General features: G+C 40.3%; 1 protein-coding gene across 3 annotated transcripts in view; it reads left to right on the forward strand.

Annotated features, from left to right (window-relative positions):
* bsna (bassoon presynaptic cytomatrix protein a) overlaps positions 1-16,868 on the forward strand; it is a 169,085-nt gene extending 152,217 nt beyond the window's left edge. For all 3 annotated transcript variants that reach the window (XM_082517578.1, XM_082517579.1, XM_082517580.1), the window contains exons 12-17: positions 2,423-2,516; positions 4,279-4,410; positions 4,629-4,684; positions 5,697-5,826; positions 6,051-6,144; positions 10,786-16,868. In XM_082517578.1, coding sequence (XP_082373704.1) covers positions 2,423-2,516; positions 4,279-4,410; positions 4,629-4,669 — 267 coding nt within the window. In that variant the 3' untranslated portion in view covers positions 4,670-4,684; positions 5,697-5,826; positions 6,051-6,144; positions 10,786-16,868. The remainder of the gene's footprint in view (positions 1-2,422; positions 2,517-4,278; positions 4,411-4,628; positions 4,685-5,696; positions 5,827-6,050; positions 6,145-10,785) is intronic.
* The last annotated feature ends 1,784 nt before the right edge of the window (positions 16,869-18,652 follow it).

The following is an 18,652-nucleotide window of genomic DNA, read 5'->3' on the forward strand; positions in this document are numbered from 1 at the left end:
ATTCTGTATGCTGCATTGTGCACCATTATGCATCACCTATGTTCTGCAGCAGCAAAAAGAATGAAATGGAAATGATGCAGCATATTTTGGGATTAAAAATAACAGTTCACTGTCTTTGAAGTCAGGTTTATTTATGGATTGCTTTAAATAGAAGCTTTAAATAAATCGCACACACACAGTTTACAGAAAACAGAGGAGCCAGTCTATCATAAAAGATAAAAATGACAGGGATCCAAACACTGGTTCATATTTCCTGTGTTCAGATAATCCAAGCTGTTACTGTGATGGATATCAGAAATGGTCTGGTGTGTATCTTTCCTGAGGCCATTGTCCATTTAGTTCTCAGATGTTGAATGCAGAGCAGTGGGGTGTCGGGGTGGGGGTTTGAGAGAGAGGGACACAACAGCACAGAAACTTTCAAACTGATCACAATGACACAGCAGATTCAAATAAATCAACTGAACCTATCAGCTCCAGTACTGGCAACTTTGTGTCACATAGATGAGTGCCAAGGGAATAAATGGATTAAATATGGATTTGATTGACAGCAACATCAGAACTCAAGATAAAAAAATGAAAAGAAAAGAAATGAAATGAAGCATTTTTATATAAAACTTTACTTTGGTAGTTAGTAGTAATTCTTTCCAGGGGTTTTAAAAGTATCAAACACACTGATCAGGCATACATTATGACCACCTCTGTAATGTTGCGTTGGTTCCCCATTTGCTGCCTAAACAGCCCTGACCCTGTCGAGGGACTCCTGAAGGTGTGTTGCGTGTGTATCTGACACCAAGATGTTAGCAACAGATCCTTTAAGTGCAGTAAGTTGTGAGGTGGGGCCTCCATGGATCGAACTTGTTTTGTCTAGCACATCCCACAGATGCTTGATTGGATTTAGATTTGGGGAATTTGGAGGTCAAGTCAACACCGCAAACTCGTTGTTGTGGTCTTCAAACTATCCCTGAACCATTTTTACTTTGAGGCACGGTGCAATATCGTGCTGAAAGAGGCCACGGCCATCAGGGAATAACATCCAGGTGAATGGCAGGACCCAGAGTTTCCTAGCAGAACATTGCACAAAGCTTTACACTTACTCCACCAGTTTGCCTTCTTCCCAAAGTCCATCCTGGTGCCACGTGTTCCCTTGTGAAGCGACGAACACGCACTCAGTCATCCATGTGATGTCAAAGAAAACATGATTCATCAGACTGAGCCAACAAACTTCTTCCATTGTTCTGTGGGCCAGTTGTGAGCTCACGTGTCCATTGATGGTTCTTTCAGTGGTGAACAGGGGTCAGTTGACTGGTCTGTGATTGTGCAGCAACATAGACAACAAACTGCGATGCACTGTGTATTCTGACGCCTTTCTATCAGAACCAGCATTAGATTTTTCAGCAATTTGAGCTGGAAAGCTCATCTGTTGGATCGGACCACACGGGCCAGCCTTTGCTCCCCACATTCATCTGTCAGCCTTGGCTGCCCTTGACCATGTCACTGGTTCTCCACTGTCCCTTCCTGTGACCACTTCTGATAGATACTGACCACTGCAGACCGGAACAACCCCACAAGAGCTGCAGCTGTGGAGATGCTTTGACTTGGTCGTCTAGCCATCACATTTTCTCTCTTGTTAAATTCATTCAAATCCTTACTCTTGCCGTTTTTTCCTGCTTCTAACGCGTCAACTTTGAAGACAAAATGCTCACCTGCACCCTAATATTAACAAGCCCCATGATGAAGCGATAGTTATTAGTTATTAGTATTTACCTGTCATTGGTCATAATGTTATGTCTGATCAGTGTGTAAGGGTGAGAAGTTAAAGAAAAAGCTCCAGTGTGTGGTTTTAGTCCATTTGTCCCCTTAAAAAGGGGACAGTTCAAATTAGTACAAAAGAGTGTTCTTTTCCCCCAGGAGGGCTCCAGGGACTTTAACAACCAATGTCAGGGTGCATTGACTCTGTAGATATGTTTTTTCACTTTTTTCTTCTTCTGGGTTTGTGAATCAACCCCACCTCAAGAGAAAACCCTCAGACTGACACTTGACAGTGTTGAAAGTCATCATTCAGTCAGTCATCATTCAGTGAGCTGTCACAATACAACACAATAAGGGAGCAGCTTTCTCTCCAGTCTTGCTTCTGTCTCTCCGTCTCTTATCTATCACTTCAGCTGTCTTCTTCTCTTTTTATCTCGTATTGTCTCACTCTTTCATTCAAGTTTTATTCGAGTAAACAGAACTAAATCCCACATTCCTCCAATTCCTGTCTGCCACCAGCGATGTGAATACATGACAGACATTTTTCCCTGACTGTCTTCTACTTCCAACCTTTTTGCAGTGAAAAGAAGGTAAACATGGGATGTCAGTATTTCTAAATGGATGAACTTTGACCCTTTTCTCTCCCCCTCTCTCCATCTCTTTCTGCCTCCAGCCCAAGATCGACACACCTCCAGCAACAGCTATTGGAGCAAAAGCAGCACCTGTCTTGGCCTCAAAGACTGCCCAGCCCCCGCTCACAGGCATAGGTACTGTACACTCATCACACACACAAAACACACAGAATCCCAAAATTCCACAACTTGCCAACTGCTTCCCACTATGTCTGAATTATGTAACCACTGCGCACTCTTTCATCTAATCTGAGATTAATCTGCAGCTAATCCAACAGTGGAAAAACACACAGGAGGGCTTTCACTTCATGGCAGTAATTCCTCATGAATATGCCAAGTCACGACATAATGTGTTAGTTAGGTAATAGTATAGTAGTATTTGTGTTAATCTTCATCTCGCAAAATAATATCTATGCTTTTTTACCCCTTTCTAACATTTTTAGTAACTTTCTATTAAAATGAATCAATACTGAATCGATCATTAGTTTGAGGTCGCTGCCCTTAAAACTTGGTTACAGACAGTTGTTTTCCTTCTGTCTTTATACTGAAGAGAGGATGACCTTAAAGGGAGAGCAGCTAATCTAACTTGTTTCATACATGGATAAATCGAGGGACATGAAAGATTTTTTAAAAACATTCTTCATTTTTAATCATTAATTTTTAGTCCAATCATGTGAATCTAATTGCTCAACTTTAAATTCAGAAAATTCACATTTTTCTTTTTTAGAAATAACCTTACAAAACATTATAATGAAGTGGTGATGGACAGCTTAACAGATGAGCTGACACTGGAGTCATGTTTGCTGATGACACTGTGATTTGTAGTGAGAGTAGGGAGCAGGAAGAAGAGTGTGTAGAGGTGGAGGCGCACACTGTAGAGGAGACTGGAAGCCAGAAGAAGCAAGACACAATATAGGGTTGTGATGTGAAGATTCCAGGAGTAGAGGTAGTGAAGGTGAAAGAGTTTAAATACCTGGGGTCAACCAGCCAAAGCAATAGAAAGTGGGTGGAGCCACTATGACCTGCTATGATCTGTGGTTTGGAGACAGTAGCTTGGATACAAAGACAGGAGGCCGAGTTGGAGTGGCAGATCTGAATATGCTAAGATTTTCATTGGGACTAATCAGGAGGGACAAGTACATCAGAGGGACAGCTCAGGTTGAGCAAGATGGTTTGGACATGTGCAGAGGAGGGATAGTGGATATACGGGACGATCACGTAGAAGATTCATGGATGCAGGAAGGAAGGACATGTTGATGTGAAAGAACAGTATGATAAGGATAGGGTGAGATGGAGGATAGGCTGATAATGCGCTGTGGTGACCCGTAAAAGGGAAACCGAAAGAAGAAGAATTAAAAATAGCACCTGGATTGGTGCTGTTTTGGGACAGAACATCAAAGGCTAATTAATATTTTAGTGAAATTGCCATTTTGTTGGAAAATCAATTATTTAAACATCTCAACGAATGAGTAGATAGAAGATCCAGCTGAAAATGGGATGAAGCTAATTTTTCTTAAGGAAGGAAATCAGCAAACAGGAAGCCTATGTAGGTCTATCCGAGGGGACCTAATGACCAAAGAACGGCTGCAGGCAAGCAAATAAATCAAATAAATCAGCAAACTTAAAGGGCAGAAAAAACTCAACAGGGCAACTGATGAGCGATGCAGTTCTTCTACTGCCCTAATTTTTAAAGCTCGGTAAATAGACACACAACACCGGACACCAGATCCCATCATAAAATTCATATTTGCTAACAGGTGCCACCGAATATGAAATCTGGACAAATATAGATTCCTCCTCTACTCAGTCTTCTTCCGTATTTTCGTCTCTGGCCATGTTTCCTCTCCCACATCCCATCATCCTCTCCCTTTCTTCCACTCGCTGTATTTCTGTCCAGGCTCCAAAGCTGCTCCTAGACCTGGTGGTATTGGCAGTGCTGCAGCAGGTCAACCGGGCATGGAAGGAGAAGGCATGTTTTCTAAGATCCTGCCTGGAGGAGCCGCGGAGCAGGCTGGCAAACTGGGAGAAGGTAACGCCAATGAATCAGCAGAAAACAGAGAGAGCGCATTAAACATAAAATTGGTTGTAATCTAGTACTGAACTGATTACGATAAAAAGGATAATAAAGTATAAATAACTGTTAGAAAAAAGAAACTTTTACAACTCAATTTTACTTTATTGCTCAATAACCCACAGAGAAATCTGCAACATTCATCTAACTCTCCGTTTTTGTCCACTTTCCTCCAGCGATCTCTGGTTTTGGCAAGAAGTTCACCTCTTTCTTCTGAGGTGCTAAGATTAAGGTATTTTTTCCCTTTTTTTTGCTCCTATTCATTCCTACATGCTCTTTACAAAGACACGCATCCATAAGATACAGCAGATAATGTATAAAATATGTAAATAATAGAATTTCTCTTTCATTTATTGTCCTGTCGCTGCACAGTTTATTTTATAAAAAGCACAGACAGAAAAAAAGAATAACAAAAATAGCACGCTTTTCTTGATTGTCATAGTACAACACAATCAGACAGCAGTTGTATTTTTGGTCAGTGATTCATGTACAAAGACCTGGAAAGATTTCTCCTTGTCTTCAGTGGACGAGTGCATCTCAGACATTAGGTATAAAAATAACTCTGCGAGATGCTGCTAGTTCAAAGTCTGGTGGGATTTTGACAGCTAGCTGGAGCATGTTATGTGTTGACTCTTGCAGGCTGTGGGGAGTGGGCGGCTTAAAATGGTTTTACACAGAACAGCCAGTGTGTTCATGAATCAGTGTGTGAGCAGTGTGTCTGTGTCTCAGTGTCATTGTGTTAGTGCTAATTTATATTTGGTCCTCTTGCTGCTCTGTGAAAGCAGGGTGAGAATTTAACAGTGACAATGACAGCTAATTGCTACTATGACCCACAGTTTTGCATCACACAGGCTGTTTGTGTACGCAGCAGGTTATCAGCTGAATGTACATATGCTGCGCTCACTACGACCACCGGAGCTGTAGACTTGAGACAACTGATTTGGAAGAGATAGTATTTGTTTTAAAATGATTTCTTGACTTGAGACATAAAAGCAAATTCAAGTCATTTTGAATTTGCAGAACCCTGATAAATAAATAAGACAGTGATGAGCAGGTTTTGTAAATACCTTTAATTGTGCTTACTGGGCCTTTACACAAAAAGGATTTTTTTAAAGGATGAATGTACTGCAGACACCGGTGCATAATTTCTCCCCCTGAATGATTTGTAAGCTAATGTACTGCTTTTTGTAGCACTAGCAATTTGATATGCTGACTTTTCAAAGTGAATATTTGTGTGTTTGCAGGACTATTCAAACAGCCATGAGGCCTCATACCAGAAAAACCTGTTGCGTTCCCCCTGCTTTTATTTTACTAAAAGAGAGAGAGAAAGGAGAGAGAGAGAGCGGGGAACAGAGAGGAGAGCTGAGCAAACTGGTGAGTACTCAACACTCACAAAGCTTAAACTTTTTGCTGGTGTTTTCTGAAATTGCAGTGAATTTGACCTCTCTAACTCATGTTAACATTGTCTGATATTACAATTTATTTCATGATCTAAAACATGTAAGTGTGACAAATGTGCAAAGACTAAAAAAAATCCCTGTACATACAATATAATGTACTTTGTAAGATGCCTAAAATACTCCTGCTTCCTCTTGCAGCCAACAAGGACTGAAATCCTCTGGATGCTTCATGTTACCAGCTTGTGCACGCACTGGAAGAGAGAATACACCGCTCTCTCTGACACGCCAGACAGTGAGTTACTTTTTACTTTACCTAACTGATCCATCAAGATCTTTTCATCCGTGGAAAGCCTCCCTGTAAAATGTTTCTTTTCAGATTCTCAAGTTCCTCAAGTGTTTTGTGGTATGTCAGTCACTGTTGTGATAATAACGATAATTATCACACACACACAAAAAGCAAAAATGTGTACATCTGTAAATTGTCGCGTCCATAATACAGCCTTTGTCATGTGGAGATTATCTGCGCGTTGTCTGTTTCTCAAAAAGCTTAAAACCAGTTGGTTTATTTTGGATTGCACCTTGAAAGCTGCCAGTTCTAAAACTGTTGCACTGATTTATGAAATGGCAACAAAACATCAAACTCCAAATAGGATCCAAATACGGTTGGCAGCTCATTTTGTTGCTCAATGAACCAAAGAGAACTAAAGCTCCGAAATTTAGCTAAACCGTTATCAGTGTTTGTCTTTGATCAACGCTCAGTGTGAGACAGTGAGACTAATAAAATGAGATGTTTGCCTAAATACTTGATCTTTTTCCTTTGTTTTGATGACATTGCACAATGACTGCACGTCAGAATCTAAAAAAGGCCAAGGTATATTTTGGGAGTTTTTTATATATACTTTGATGACAACATCACAAAAGTCAGAAGGTGCAACAACCTCACTACCTAAATATAAATCAATTATACCAATAGTTGTAAGTGAAAAAGTACTTAAAGTGTTTTAAACAGTAAGTATGTGTTGTGTATAAATTTCAGACATCTGTTTTTAGATCACATATTAATCACATTACTGAATAACTTTATACGACTGCACTATTCCAGCCAGAGTTACTGTCACAGTTCTGTTTGTTAGTCCACTGATGGAAACAATTTAGTTAAAAAAATATTAAAACTATATTAGAGGGATATTGTAGTTTTGGTTAAATAATGGCATCTGCTTTTTATGGCTTTTTTATATTGTAACCACACTTCTCTCTCTAACTTTAACCATGTATTTATATGCATAAACTTACATTACCAAATATAAAATCATAGGGTTAATTTAGGTAGACCACAAAGTCGAGTTACATGCTACAGTTGAAGTGTAAGTAGCTGATGGCTCGCCTGACCCGCTTTCACACATCCAGTGAGAGAATGTCACATAGAAATGCTTTATGAATTGATCTGCTCTGCTCAAAATTGCATGTCTACAAGCCACTTTGCAACCCACCTCCATCCCAGCTCCTCGTACCTTTCATAATCAAATAAGTACCGATCCAATTTTTTAAGTAAATATTTCTCACCAGATGTAGCAACTTGGGGTAATGGGCAGGCATTGATGTTGCTACTGTTGCTCAGGGTATGTGCAGTGTTGCATGTGTGCCATAAAAGATAATAAAATGAGCCTATAGATTGCATATACGTGTGAGACTTTTTGTGCATGCATGTGTTTCTAAGTGCTCTGCAGCCACACACCACATGACTAAATGCTGCAGAGGGAGTTCTATATGTCATTTTACTCCTGCTGTCAGACATTTTTTTGTCCCTTTTTTCTCTGTGCGTGCTCCCATTTTTGCTTTTCTTTTTACCAGATATTTTCTTTTCTCTCCATCAACTGTAGAAGTCTCCTATTTCTTGTTCTGTTACTGCTCTGTCTAATTTCCAACACCCATGGAGAAATAATAATAATTGATTTCTTGTTTTTCTTTTCTCCCAGTTGTTGCTATCTAATCCTTGCATTTTTTTTTCTTTGCTATATGTCAAATGTACTTCCATAGCTGCCATTGACTCAAAAACTACTTAAATCCTATGTTACGATCTCATGACAAAACCATGTGCATTCATGTCTTGGTTAAACAGCTTCCAGTCTTCTGGAAAGAGCCTGGTTGCAGGGGTTTGCTCCCATTGAGCCACAAGAACACTAAATAGGTTGGCCACACTGATACTTGCTTGAGTCCGTGATAATCTTTCATTTCAGCCTAAACGTTCTTGATGATATAAACTATTTGTTTCCTACGAGCATGGAAGCATTTCTTTGTGGCCCTCTGGTTTGCCACGTTGACACAAGAAAGGGCCTTCCACTCACTTTCTCTTAAATATGATTTCTTTTTAACCTGAGTCTTCAAATTTCCCGATCTGAAATAATAAGGACTGAAGCGATCATCAACCAGTCAACAGACCAAAATAGAAATATGTGTGTAGATACCTTTGGCCACATAGTGTCCCCTCATCCCACAATATTTCTCTGTCTCCTCCCTCTGTCCAGTTACTCAGTCAGTGTGTCTTTGTGTGCTCGTACTAATACATCTTTGTGTGAGTCACTGTCCTTGTTTGTGTGTTCAAGTTGTGTACCAGCCCTTTGGGTGCCTGTGCTCACTGGAACAGATTAAGTCTGGCGCTGGGAAACATATAAATATATGGCACGCTGGAGCAGTTAATCTGGGTCAGGCACAGTGGAAAAGAAAACTGGAAGGCAGTAATTGTGCAAATATGCATTTGATACCATTTCTTTTTAGGGAAATACATTTTTATTGGTACTATCACTTACAAAAAGGAGCTCATGGATTGCATGAGTTCATTTTTTGCATTTTGCAAATAACACGAAACCTTTGTTGTTATGCTAATCTGATTTGCAGATGATGTAGATGCTCCAGTCATTATGTTTTGGTAACATTACTTAAAAACCTGCCATGCTTGACATATCTTCTACAGAGGAAGCTGAATTTGGGGATGAGTGGGATGAGGGCACTGAGATAGTTAAACAGCCTCTTTTGGCCATACCTGTCAGATGGATGACTTTCCACCTGAGTTCCTTAAGGTTCTGGATGTTGTTGATTGACATGCTTCTGGAACACTGAATTGAGGTCTGGGCTGTTGCCTCTCGTTTGGCAGACTGTGGTGGGAATCTAAATAGAGGGATCCCCTTTTCAAGAAGGGGATCCCTCTATTTAGAGAGGGCTCACACTCTTCTGCCTCCTTGGAAAAACCTTCAACAGGGTACTGAAGAGGAGAATCTGTCTGTTAGTCAGACTTGGATTCAGGAGAAAACAATGCAGTTTTCTTTGTGGTCACAGGACACTGGACCAGCTAGTCATCCCCTAAGGATATTTAAGGGTGTGTGGGAGTTCGTCCAACTACCCTGCATGTGTTTTGTAGACCTAGGGAAGGCAATCAATCACATCTCTCGGGGGTTCATGTGGTGAGTGCTTCAGGAGTATGTGGTATCTGGCCTCTTTGGCCAGTAATAAGTCAAACCCATTCCCTTTGGGTTTTGGACTCTACCAGAAGATTTGTCGATGTAACCGAGTGACCTCCAGCTTGTGTTGGAGCGCTTTGCAGCTGAGTGCGAGAGTGAGAATTAGCACCTCGGTGTGGTTCTCAGGCTGAAAAGAGTGTAGTGCCCACCCCAGGTTAGGGGGAGTTGTTGCCCACAGTAGAAGGATCTCAGTGAGAGTGATAGATGGATTGGTGTGGTGTCTGCAGTGATGCAGATCTGTTGTGGGGAAGAGAGAGCTGAATGTGAAAGTGAAGCCGGTCGATCTATGCTAATACCCTCATCTACGGACACGAGCTGTCGGTCACCACCGTGAATACAAAAAGCAGAGATGTGTTTCCGCTAATGGGTGGCTGTGGTCTTTCTTAGCCAAAGGGGGAGAAGGTTGGCCATTCAGTCAAGACTCAGAGTTGAGCCGCTAGTCCTCCACAGTGAAAAGAACCAGCTGAGGTGGCTTGAGCATCTGTGATGCTTATATCTTGTTTCCCTCTACTCCTCTCTCCTCTGAACATGCAAATGAGAAGGGATTGCCTGGAACATGCAGGAGTTTTGCATTTAATTGATTACATTGTGCTGCACATATAAACTGGAGTGTTTTGTTATTTGCTTTGACTTTTAAGGCTGAAGCAGGAAAGAGTTCTGAGTGAATGAAAACAGGATTTCTTGAGCAAGACTCAGCACTACTTCTTTTTTTTCTCAATGAAAGACCTCAATCTCACAGGTGTGACGTCAATTTAATTGCAAAAGTGAAATGCGTAGAAACTGTAAGCACAAATTGGTGAGAATGATGACTTTATTTAGCAAAATCACTGAGTATTAAATTATTGCTACAGTATTATTAGCTTTGTTCCGTGAGAATCCTCTGCTTCACTAATGTGCAGACATACAGTAAGGGAGCGTGCTTACTATCCACTGTTATTATGTGCTTGTGTGTTTGTGTGCATCTGTTCAACAAGCAAGACCGGCAGTCTATTCCTTAGACTAACACTCCCTCTAGTGGACATCAGTACAAATGTGTAGACTAATTCCTTTAATGTCTGTGTGTCTTTAACATTTAAAAATGTATATCCACAGGGAAACACTATTCTGCTTTATCCTTGTCTATAGTTCACACAAAAGATCTGGACTCAATCCATTGTCCCCTCTGTGCCTTCTATGTCAAAAGGACAGCAGCTGTGATGTTGTAAATAGTGGTTATTCTGTACATATGTGAAAGAAATAAGCTTTACAAGGTGAAGCAAAGTTACAGTGGGTTATATTGGTGCGGTAGCAAATGATGCACCACTGCTAATGCATCTAACAGTAGACTTTTATGAACATATACATACAGAGACACCAGACCAAACGGGGTGTGTTCTATATTTTGATAAAATTCCTTTTCTGTTTTTTGTTTTTTTTAGATAAAGTCCAAGCCAGGATCCATCTTCTGAAGGAGTCTCTTCATCCATCCGACAGTCCCAGCCAAAGAAGCAGATGTGAATATTGCAGAGTCCTTGAACCAACCAACCCACAGTTCTTCCAAATCCAAAAGAGCAACTGGGAGCTAAAATTGGTCTTTGCTTTTGGTTTTCCTTGGAGATCTCCACAGCTGAGGGAGACACGTGGAACCAACTCAGGCCCTCCATGTAGATTTAACATCAGTGGACGGAAATATGGTTGGTGTATATGGGTGATGCAGTTCTGTTGTCATGGGCTGATGTTCATTCCCGCTAACAGCGTATAGGAAATGCTGGCTTTACCAAGCTGGTGGCATGCAGGAATCTTTGCATTCATAGTCCTTTGCTAAAACAAGGAAAAGTATCAACCAAACTCCCCTCTCTCCTCTTTTCCGTCTCTTTTCGAAGTAAAGAAAGCGTGGGGCAAACGGATTAAACCGTTGGAGAACTGCAGGTTTTTCTGGTACTAAAGACTTCTTGTTTGCTGACAAAATGAAGAAACAGAAACGTCTCTCTGAATGAATAAGACTATGACAATGACTTGGCCGACACAGAGGGAGCGTGTTGGCATGCATTTCTTTCCACGGTTTGCTCTGTTTTTATCTACATTCCAGATCGGAACAGTTCCCTCTTCCTCACCTCTCTGCATTTCTTGAATGCCGATTCTTCTTTCTTTCCAGTCCCCGTCAAACGATCCACGCCACGCCATGTCTTTAAAGAAGTGGATTTAAAAAAAAAGAAAAGAAAAGAAGAAAGGAAAATGTAGAAATTTGGAATGCATGGAACTTTATATCCAAGACCTTACACTGTTCATCGTTACTTAACAGAGGCCATAAAGACACTGGAAACACATCGACATAAACAGTAACGAAAAAGAGAGATTACTGAAGCAACACACAGGAATCCGGCCACGGGAATAAGAGGAGCATTTACTTTTACTGAGTTTTTGTTGTTGTTTGTTATGTTCGTTATGTAGAATGAAGCTATAAATGGTTGGATTATTTATTTATTTATTTATTTTTTAACCAGCCATTGCAAAGCCATTAAGACAATATTAGCCTGCAGTGCTTGTGGCAATCTCTGCAAAATTTGTTTCTCGGATACTGCTCGTGTTGTCATAGGTGGTTGTCACTTTTGTTGATTTCTTTTGATTTATTTAGTTTTCTAATCTATTTTTTTTAATTTGCCTGGTTTTATGTTGCAGGTTACCAGTATCGCCTTAATCATTTTTACATGTTTTATTTTCAGGTAACAGTGGCATACTTTTTTATGATATCCTGTAAACACATCATCCGTCACATCCTTTGTTTTTTTTTTATGTAGTAACATCAGCTGGAACACTGGCCACAGAGAGATTAATTTCTATTTTTTTAAATTGACATTGTTTTGATAATTTTTTGTGATATTATTTTTCATTTCTATTTTTCATTTTCTATTGTTTTTTTTACCCCCTTCCATTTGATTTTTCCTGACTTCTTATTTATTGTGAATAATTATAAAAGCAATAGGGCAAGAGGCGATGAAGTAAAGAGCACAATCATGTGTCATTTCAAGAGTTGGTGGAATAGAAATGTGTTGCCTCCATCTGTCTAACTTACCACCGATGTCTGACTTAAAAGTACCGCAAAATTCACTCTTTACACTGCTGTGCCAGAGAGCAGGAGTTTGCCTGATCACCACAAGTCCGCCCAGATCTTTCCCTCCGACCGGCAGTAACCTGTTTTGGAGTGTTACACTGCTACATAAGCCAGCTGGAGTCTGATCGAAAAGCACTGCAGGGCAGCACAGAGGCACTCGAAAAGCAGACCAGTCCACACACTGAGGCAGAGCTGAACTTGACGTCATTTCCCGTCGGGAGTCAGGGGAAGGGGGAGTTGTTTGTGCCCGAGGACGATTCTTCCGGCCACTTCAACGCTCCTTTTAGGGAGGCTGGAAAAGGCTCATCCGAGCTCTTCGCACTCGAGTTTTTGTCAGCATGCGCCTTCACTCTGTCAAATGTGCACATGAAAGCACACTCTAAATGGTGTCAAAAAGGGAAAAGAATTGTGACTGAAGAACCAGAAATTAACACACTTGGTTGTGTCACACAAAGTCACTTGCCTCCCCCCCCACCACCTTTAACTTTCTATCGTTGGTGGCATCGACAACTCTACCCCCCTCCCCCCAAAAAAACCCTCTCTCTGAGACTGCCAGCTGTCAAGGAATCTTCTCAGGTCAGTGTTCTCCCTGCTGTTGCTCCTGCAGTGTATTGTGGGGTCTGTGGTAAGGTACTCAAAATGTACTCTGTCAGGCCAATCATCGCGAGGCCCTCAGCAAAACTAAATGGAACCAACCAACTTCTGCTGTATATTGTCTGTGTGAACACTCGCTGGGAACCTTCGCATGCGTCCCGGCGCAGAAAACCTCAGTCACCTCTATATCGTTCTGTTCCTAATGTTTGTACGTGTGTGCGGGTTCTGTATGCGTGTATTTAACAACCATCATCTAATGTGGAGGGGAAAGGAACACAAAAAAAAACCCTGGAAAAAAACAAGACAACCACGAGTTTAATCACGACAAATATGGTGGGCAGAAGAGGCGACCTCTCATCTCCAGTCGTTCTATGCAATGAATCATATTTGGAAAATCACGAAGAGGAAAAGGCAAGTGAAACACACAGATTGGGGGGGAAAGTCACACGTGTTTTTTTGCATATCACATTTGTTTTGATATCTGTGGTAGATTAATATAAGAGGATTCTGTGAATTTGTGTATGAAACTGGTTAATTGTAAGGGAAATCTGAAGATGGATCTTTCTTTTTTTTCATGTTAACCTAAATGTTTGGGGTACCTTTCTGCAACCAAAGATGTATTCATGGCAGCTGGGAAATTACACCTATGATTTGAACAAAATATGCTGCTTGATGAGTTAGATGCATCAGGCTGTTCTCTATCAAATGTTAGGCAAAGCTGATGAAGTGTGCAGTTTCATATTTTTATACAAAGTGACTTTTCTTTTTTCCAGCCAATCAGTAGCTCACATAGAGAAGAGTCAAAACCTGCTTACCAATGAACACAAACCAAAAAAAAAAAATAGCTGAAATGGAAGGAGAGAGCAGCAGGTGCAGATATTTGAAAACTATTTAGCAGGGACTCAAAAATCCCGGTTGTCATGAACGCATCCAAGCAATCCAGTTTCATAAAGGAAAAATAGAGAATTAACAGATTATAAGAGACAGATTATGATATACTTCAATATATTCCCTAAAATGGTAAGTGTCTGCTCAGGGGTAAAGAAGAAAAGGTCTCCCGTTTTTAATTTAATAACCAGACCCAGAATTCTTATTAGCTAGCTACCTAATGTGCAATTGTAGTTTTGTTTTTTTCAGATAATGAAGCACCAAAAATTAAAGGATATAGACATAGCAATTTAAAGTTCAGATGTATAATTATTACAAAACCTATAGATTATATTTAACAAAAGAAACTGCTGTAGGCTATGAAATTAAACACTATTCAAAGCAGAATTTAAGCAGTGAAACAGGGGAGTTTGCGTACGTGTGGGTGCGTGTGTGTGTGCGTGTGTGTGTGTGTATGTTTGGTTTGCACTGGTAGCAGCTTATTAGAGCAAGTTATAAAAGAATCTATTTATTGAAATCCAGATTTAAAGAGTTGGTTTATGCAGTATCAAAGTATCCCTTAACTATAAATACCTTTGAAGTCTTATTTGAGCAGGGCCTGACAAGAAGCTAGTATATGTATATATTGTTTTTATTTTCTGAAACATTTATCATTTATAGATGATTCGTCTATGTAAGAGTTTATTTTATCATACGGAGCGGGTATAGAAAGCGAGCTGGCATTAGGAAAAAGAGAGATTTAGGTTTAAAATTTATAGATATATCGATGAGAAACTGTGTTTGTACATAAGTCGCCTATATGCTTTTTCACCACGGTTCTTCAGCCTCATTCTAAGTTGCACATTAAGTGTGTGTAACCCAAACAGAGATCACGGATACGCTGCCGTCGGATTGGTGACTTCACCAACAAAAGATAAGGCTTCAACAAACAATATGAGAGAGAGTTTAACGTTACCCAAGTTAATACCAACTTCCACTATTGTACAGTATGTCGTATGTTTTTGGAAGTTTGTTTAAAAAAAAAAAAAGAAAAGAAAGAAAAAAATCCAATAAAATGTTGAATAAAACAATCCTCAATCACTTTTGCCTCAGGAAAGCACACATTAAAGGCAGCATCGCAACGGAGATGTTCAGAAGACAACAGATAATAATGGGTGTGTTTGTGCAGGCGCAGTGAAAGCAGATCGCTTACGACACCGGTGAAATCGTGGCTGCTGCCAGTCAGAGAGAGTCTGTAATATTTGGAGCACATAAATCCCAGGAACTGTGAAAACGTGTTCGTGGCGGTTTCTTTTTTTCTTTTTCTTTTTTTGCTCCAGCCGCTGAAGGTGACTTAAATATGCATAGCAGCAAGGGCTTTTATACTAATATACTGGTCATTGAAGAAAGCCATCCTGTTACTGCCCTCTAGCCAGTCGTGGTCTCTGTCTATACTCTGCGTGGTGTGCGTCTATAACCAGGAATGCAATGGACTTCTGTTCAGACCACAGCAATCACCAGTGGGCAAAAATAACCAATCCACAGCTGGGTTTTTCAATGGCGTTTGAAGCACAAATGTAAACAATATTAGAGATACATAGAACTCTGAGGGGTTGTGTTCCAAATCGTGAATGAAATCTGCTGTAGGGACTTCCTCCAAACAGAAAAATCTGGAGTTTTTCCTCAATGCCAGGAGCAGGAATATTATTTCAAATGACCGTTTGGAACAAAACTCTAGTAGTTGGATAGAGAACTCTGGCAGATTTACAGACGTGAAGCTAAACGAGAGGTTTCTTCCACCACATCTGCGACGTGTCTTTGAATCTGAAACGTCTCAGCAATAAAGCTGCATTTATGCACAGTCAGACAATCTGGACCTTTAACCCTTTGTGACATTGATCTGTATCTGAATTGGGCGTGAACGTGCCACAGAGTGCCACATAGAGTTATAAACACAGTGTCTCTGTTTGAGCTGTCTTTAAATGCAGCTTAAAATGCTTTTGGGAAATCCAGACTGTGTGTGTGTGTGTGTGCGTGCGTGCGTTCCCGCGGGTGTGTGCGCTCAACCAAAAAAAGGTAGCATGCAGTGCTTGTACAGAGCATAGTGTAGTAACAGTCACCACTGGTCTTGCTGTTGGTCATGAAGACAGTGAGCGTATAGTAGGACCCTAGATCGATTTTAAAACACAAATATATATATAAAATGTATAGTGTGTGTAAATGTCTCATGGGTGAGAGGCTGTAAAAGAAGCTAAATGCCGAAACAAATGAAACCACGAGAGAGTCCATCTTTCACTGTAAAACCATCAGGGATCATTTATTGTCACCTTTTACCTGTATGAATCATTAAAGTTAAAAAAAAAAAAAAAGGACAAGTGCATGACCTGGACACCCGCCCTAACCCAACCCTACTACTCCCCCCCACCCCCTTTTGACCACACAAACCCCTTCGACCTTTGACCTCCCACTTCACAGGTTGCCATGTCGTGTTTTTTTTCCAGTGTAAATATCACACGAGAGCCGGCTAGAGTCCGCTTCGAAACAGACACCAACAACATGTAAATGCCATGTAAATCTCAAACATACACACACACGCGCGCACGAGAGGCACGAGAGAGGCGTTTGCACACCAAAAACGGCAACACAAGCTGGAGCGTATGCAAGCCGGAAACTCCCTGCCCAGACTCGTGCTACTCGTGTATAAAAACAACGAGAGAACATAACGAACAAGATCAGATGTTGATTTGATCAATAAAACGACAAAATGCATCGTTGTGCGTATGTGGCTGGCTCATGCGGACTGTTTAAAACTCATTTTAAAAAAAAGTTGTATTCGGATATGAGAAAAAATAAACATATTGGTCTGTGTAGAGTTTCTATACATGTCGTGTTTGTAAAATGAGAACATCAAAATCAAAAAAGGGAAAAATATCCTGGCTTCCATGTGACTTTTGGGGTGGGTGGGGGGGATTTTATGGAGATGGGGAGAGGGTGAAGCAGACATTGGAAATGTGTGTGTAAAAAAAAAACTAAAATAATTATAAAATAATGCAATTGAATGAAGTAAAAGGTTGAAAATAAAATACAGAAAAAGGTGGAGAGCCTAAAAATGAGTACAAAGTGTTCCATTCACTGTTGTAAGTGCAATGAGCTAAACTTCCTGTTTCCCCATTGTAAAACCTTGTGTATGTTTCCGTGTATTCCTCCTGTAAATGGGTGTAGTAGACCTGGTGCATCATGCCATGTAATGTGATGAATGACAAATTATGACCTTACAATACATTTCAATCAGGAAATATAAATAAAAAAAACAAAAACAAATACATTAAAAATATGTTTACGCTTTGTGTTTTTTAAAGCTGTTGCTTTTCTGTGTCTTTACTGAGCTGATCCATCGTTCATAACTTGGCACGGCAGTTGATCTCTGCTTTGAAGCATCATCTTCAATATTTGGAATATTTGGAGTATTACCATTTGTTTTTGGAATATGAACATGTGCATCCATGCAACCATGTGGGCACCTGCAGAGATTTTTTTAAGCGCTGACAGCTACATCATTGAAGCAGGCTTCTAACAGCAGCTGTGGCATGCAGCTTGGACCTTGCAGATGCCGCTGATGTTCTCAAGATGCAAAATGATGCAATTCACTTCTGCAGGCCTGTTGATTTTCAGCTTAAACAGGAGACAAGTGAAGCCAGTCCCCAGGCCATTGTTTTCTAATAGCTTCGTAAGAAGCGCTGACTCTGTGTCCCTCTGTGGCATCGTCAGCCTCCCTAAACACGCCGCACACACAAAAACCCTTTAAACCCAGTTTTTAGTTTTTTTTTATCATTTACTAACAGTGTGTACACACATAATTGATTTATGCATATTCTTATACCTGAATTTGTTTGTATTAAATAAAGTTTAGAGGTATTCCTCACTATGTGCACAATTAAATATTAAATACAGCCCCCCCCCCATTTTTGCACATGTCGAGGAGCGTGTCAGGCTACATTTCACTGTGTGTTATACTTGTATAACTATGCATGTGACAAATAAAGAACCTTGAACCCTTGAACCTTGAAATGGAGGCCGTGCTCGGAAAAATTTAAATGCAAGTCATTAAAAAGAAAAATGGAATGCTTCAATTGTCATGTTTGCACATGAGAGAAAATGGGCCTTATTCACTTATATTTGCATATAAATGTTCTCACTCTGCGCACAAAACACATATGCAAAATTCCCACTGGATTCATAAAATCTGCACAGTAGCCTGTTTAGTGCTCAACCACCATCAAATCATTTTCATTTCCTCTGAGATGCTCACTGTGACTCAAATTTATTTAAAAATTTACTTGTGTGGACATCCAGTAATAACGGTCACTTGGATTTTTTTTTTTTTTAAGCCTTTTAATTTTGTTTTGTTTTCTTTACAGTACGTGCACTTTTTTTCATGATTTGTTTAAATCGTGTATGCTGTCTTTCCCCATTGTAGCCTCTCAACATCTCCTGTGATTGGCTCCACGCACAGCTGAATCACAGTCTTACATGTGTAGGATGTCATGACTGCTGTTAGAAGCCCACTGGAGTTAACGCTGTACTTGTCAGCACTCAAAAAGTAGTGAAAATAATCCCCAGTTAAACACGCCCACTAGGAAGAGTCTTCTTGGTGCTGCGGGGAGCAAGGAAACATGCCTGCGCAAAAATGTCATTTATAAACCAACTTCTTTTTTGTAACCGTCTGACTTTTA

Source organism: Aulonocara stuartgranti, assembly GCF_965226115.1.
Source record: "Aulonocara stuartgranti genome assembly, chromosome: 20".
NCBI classification, from domain to species: domain Eukaryota; kingdom Metazoa; phylum Chordata; class Actinopteri; order Cichliformes; family Cichlidae; genus Aulonocara; species Aulonocara stuartgranti.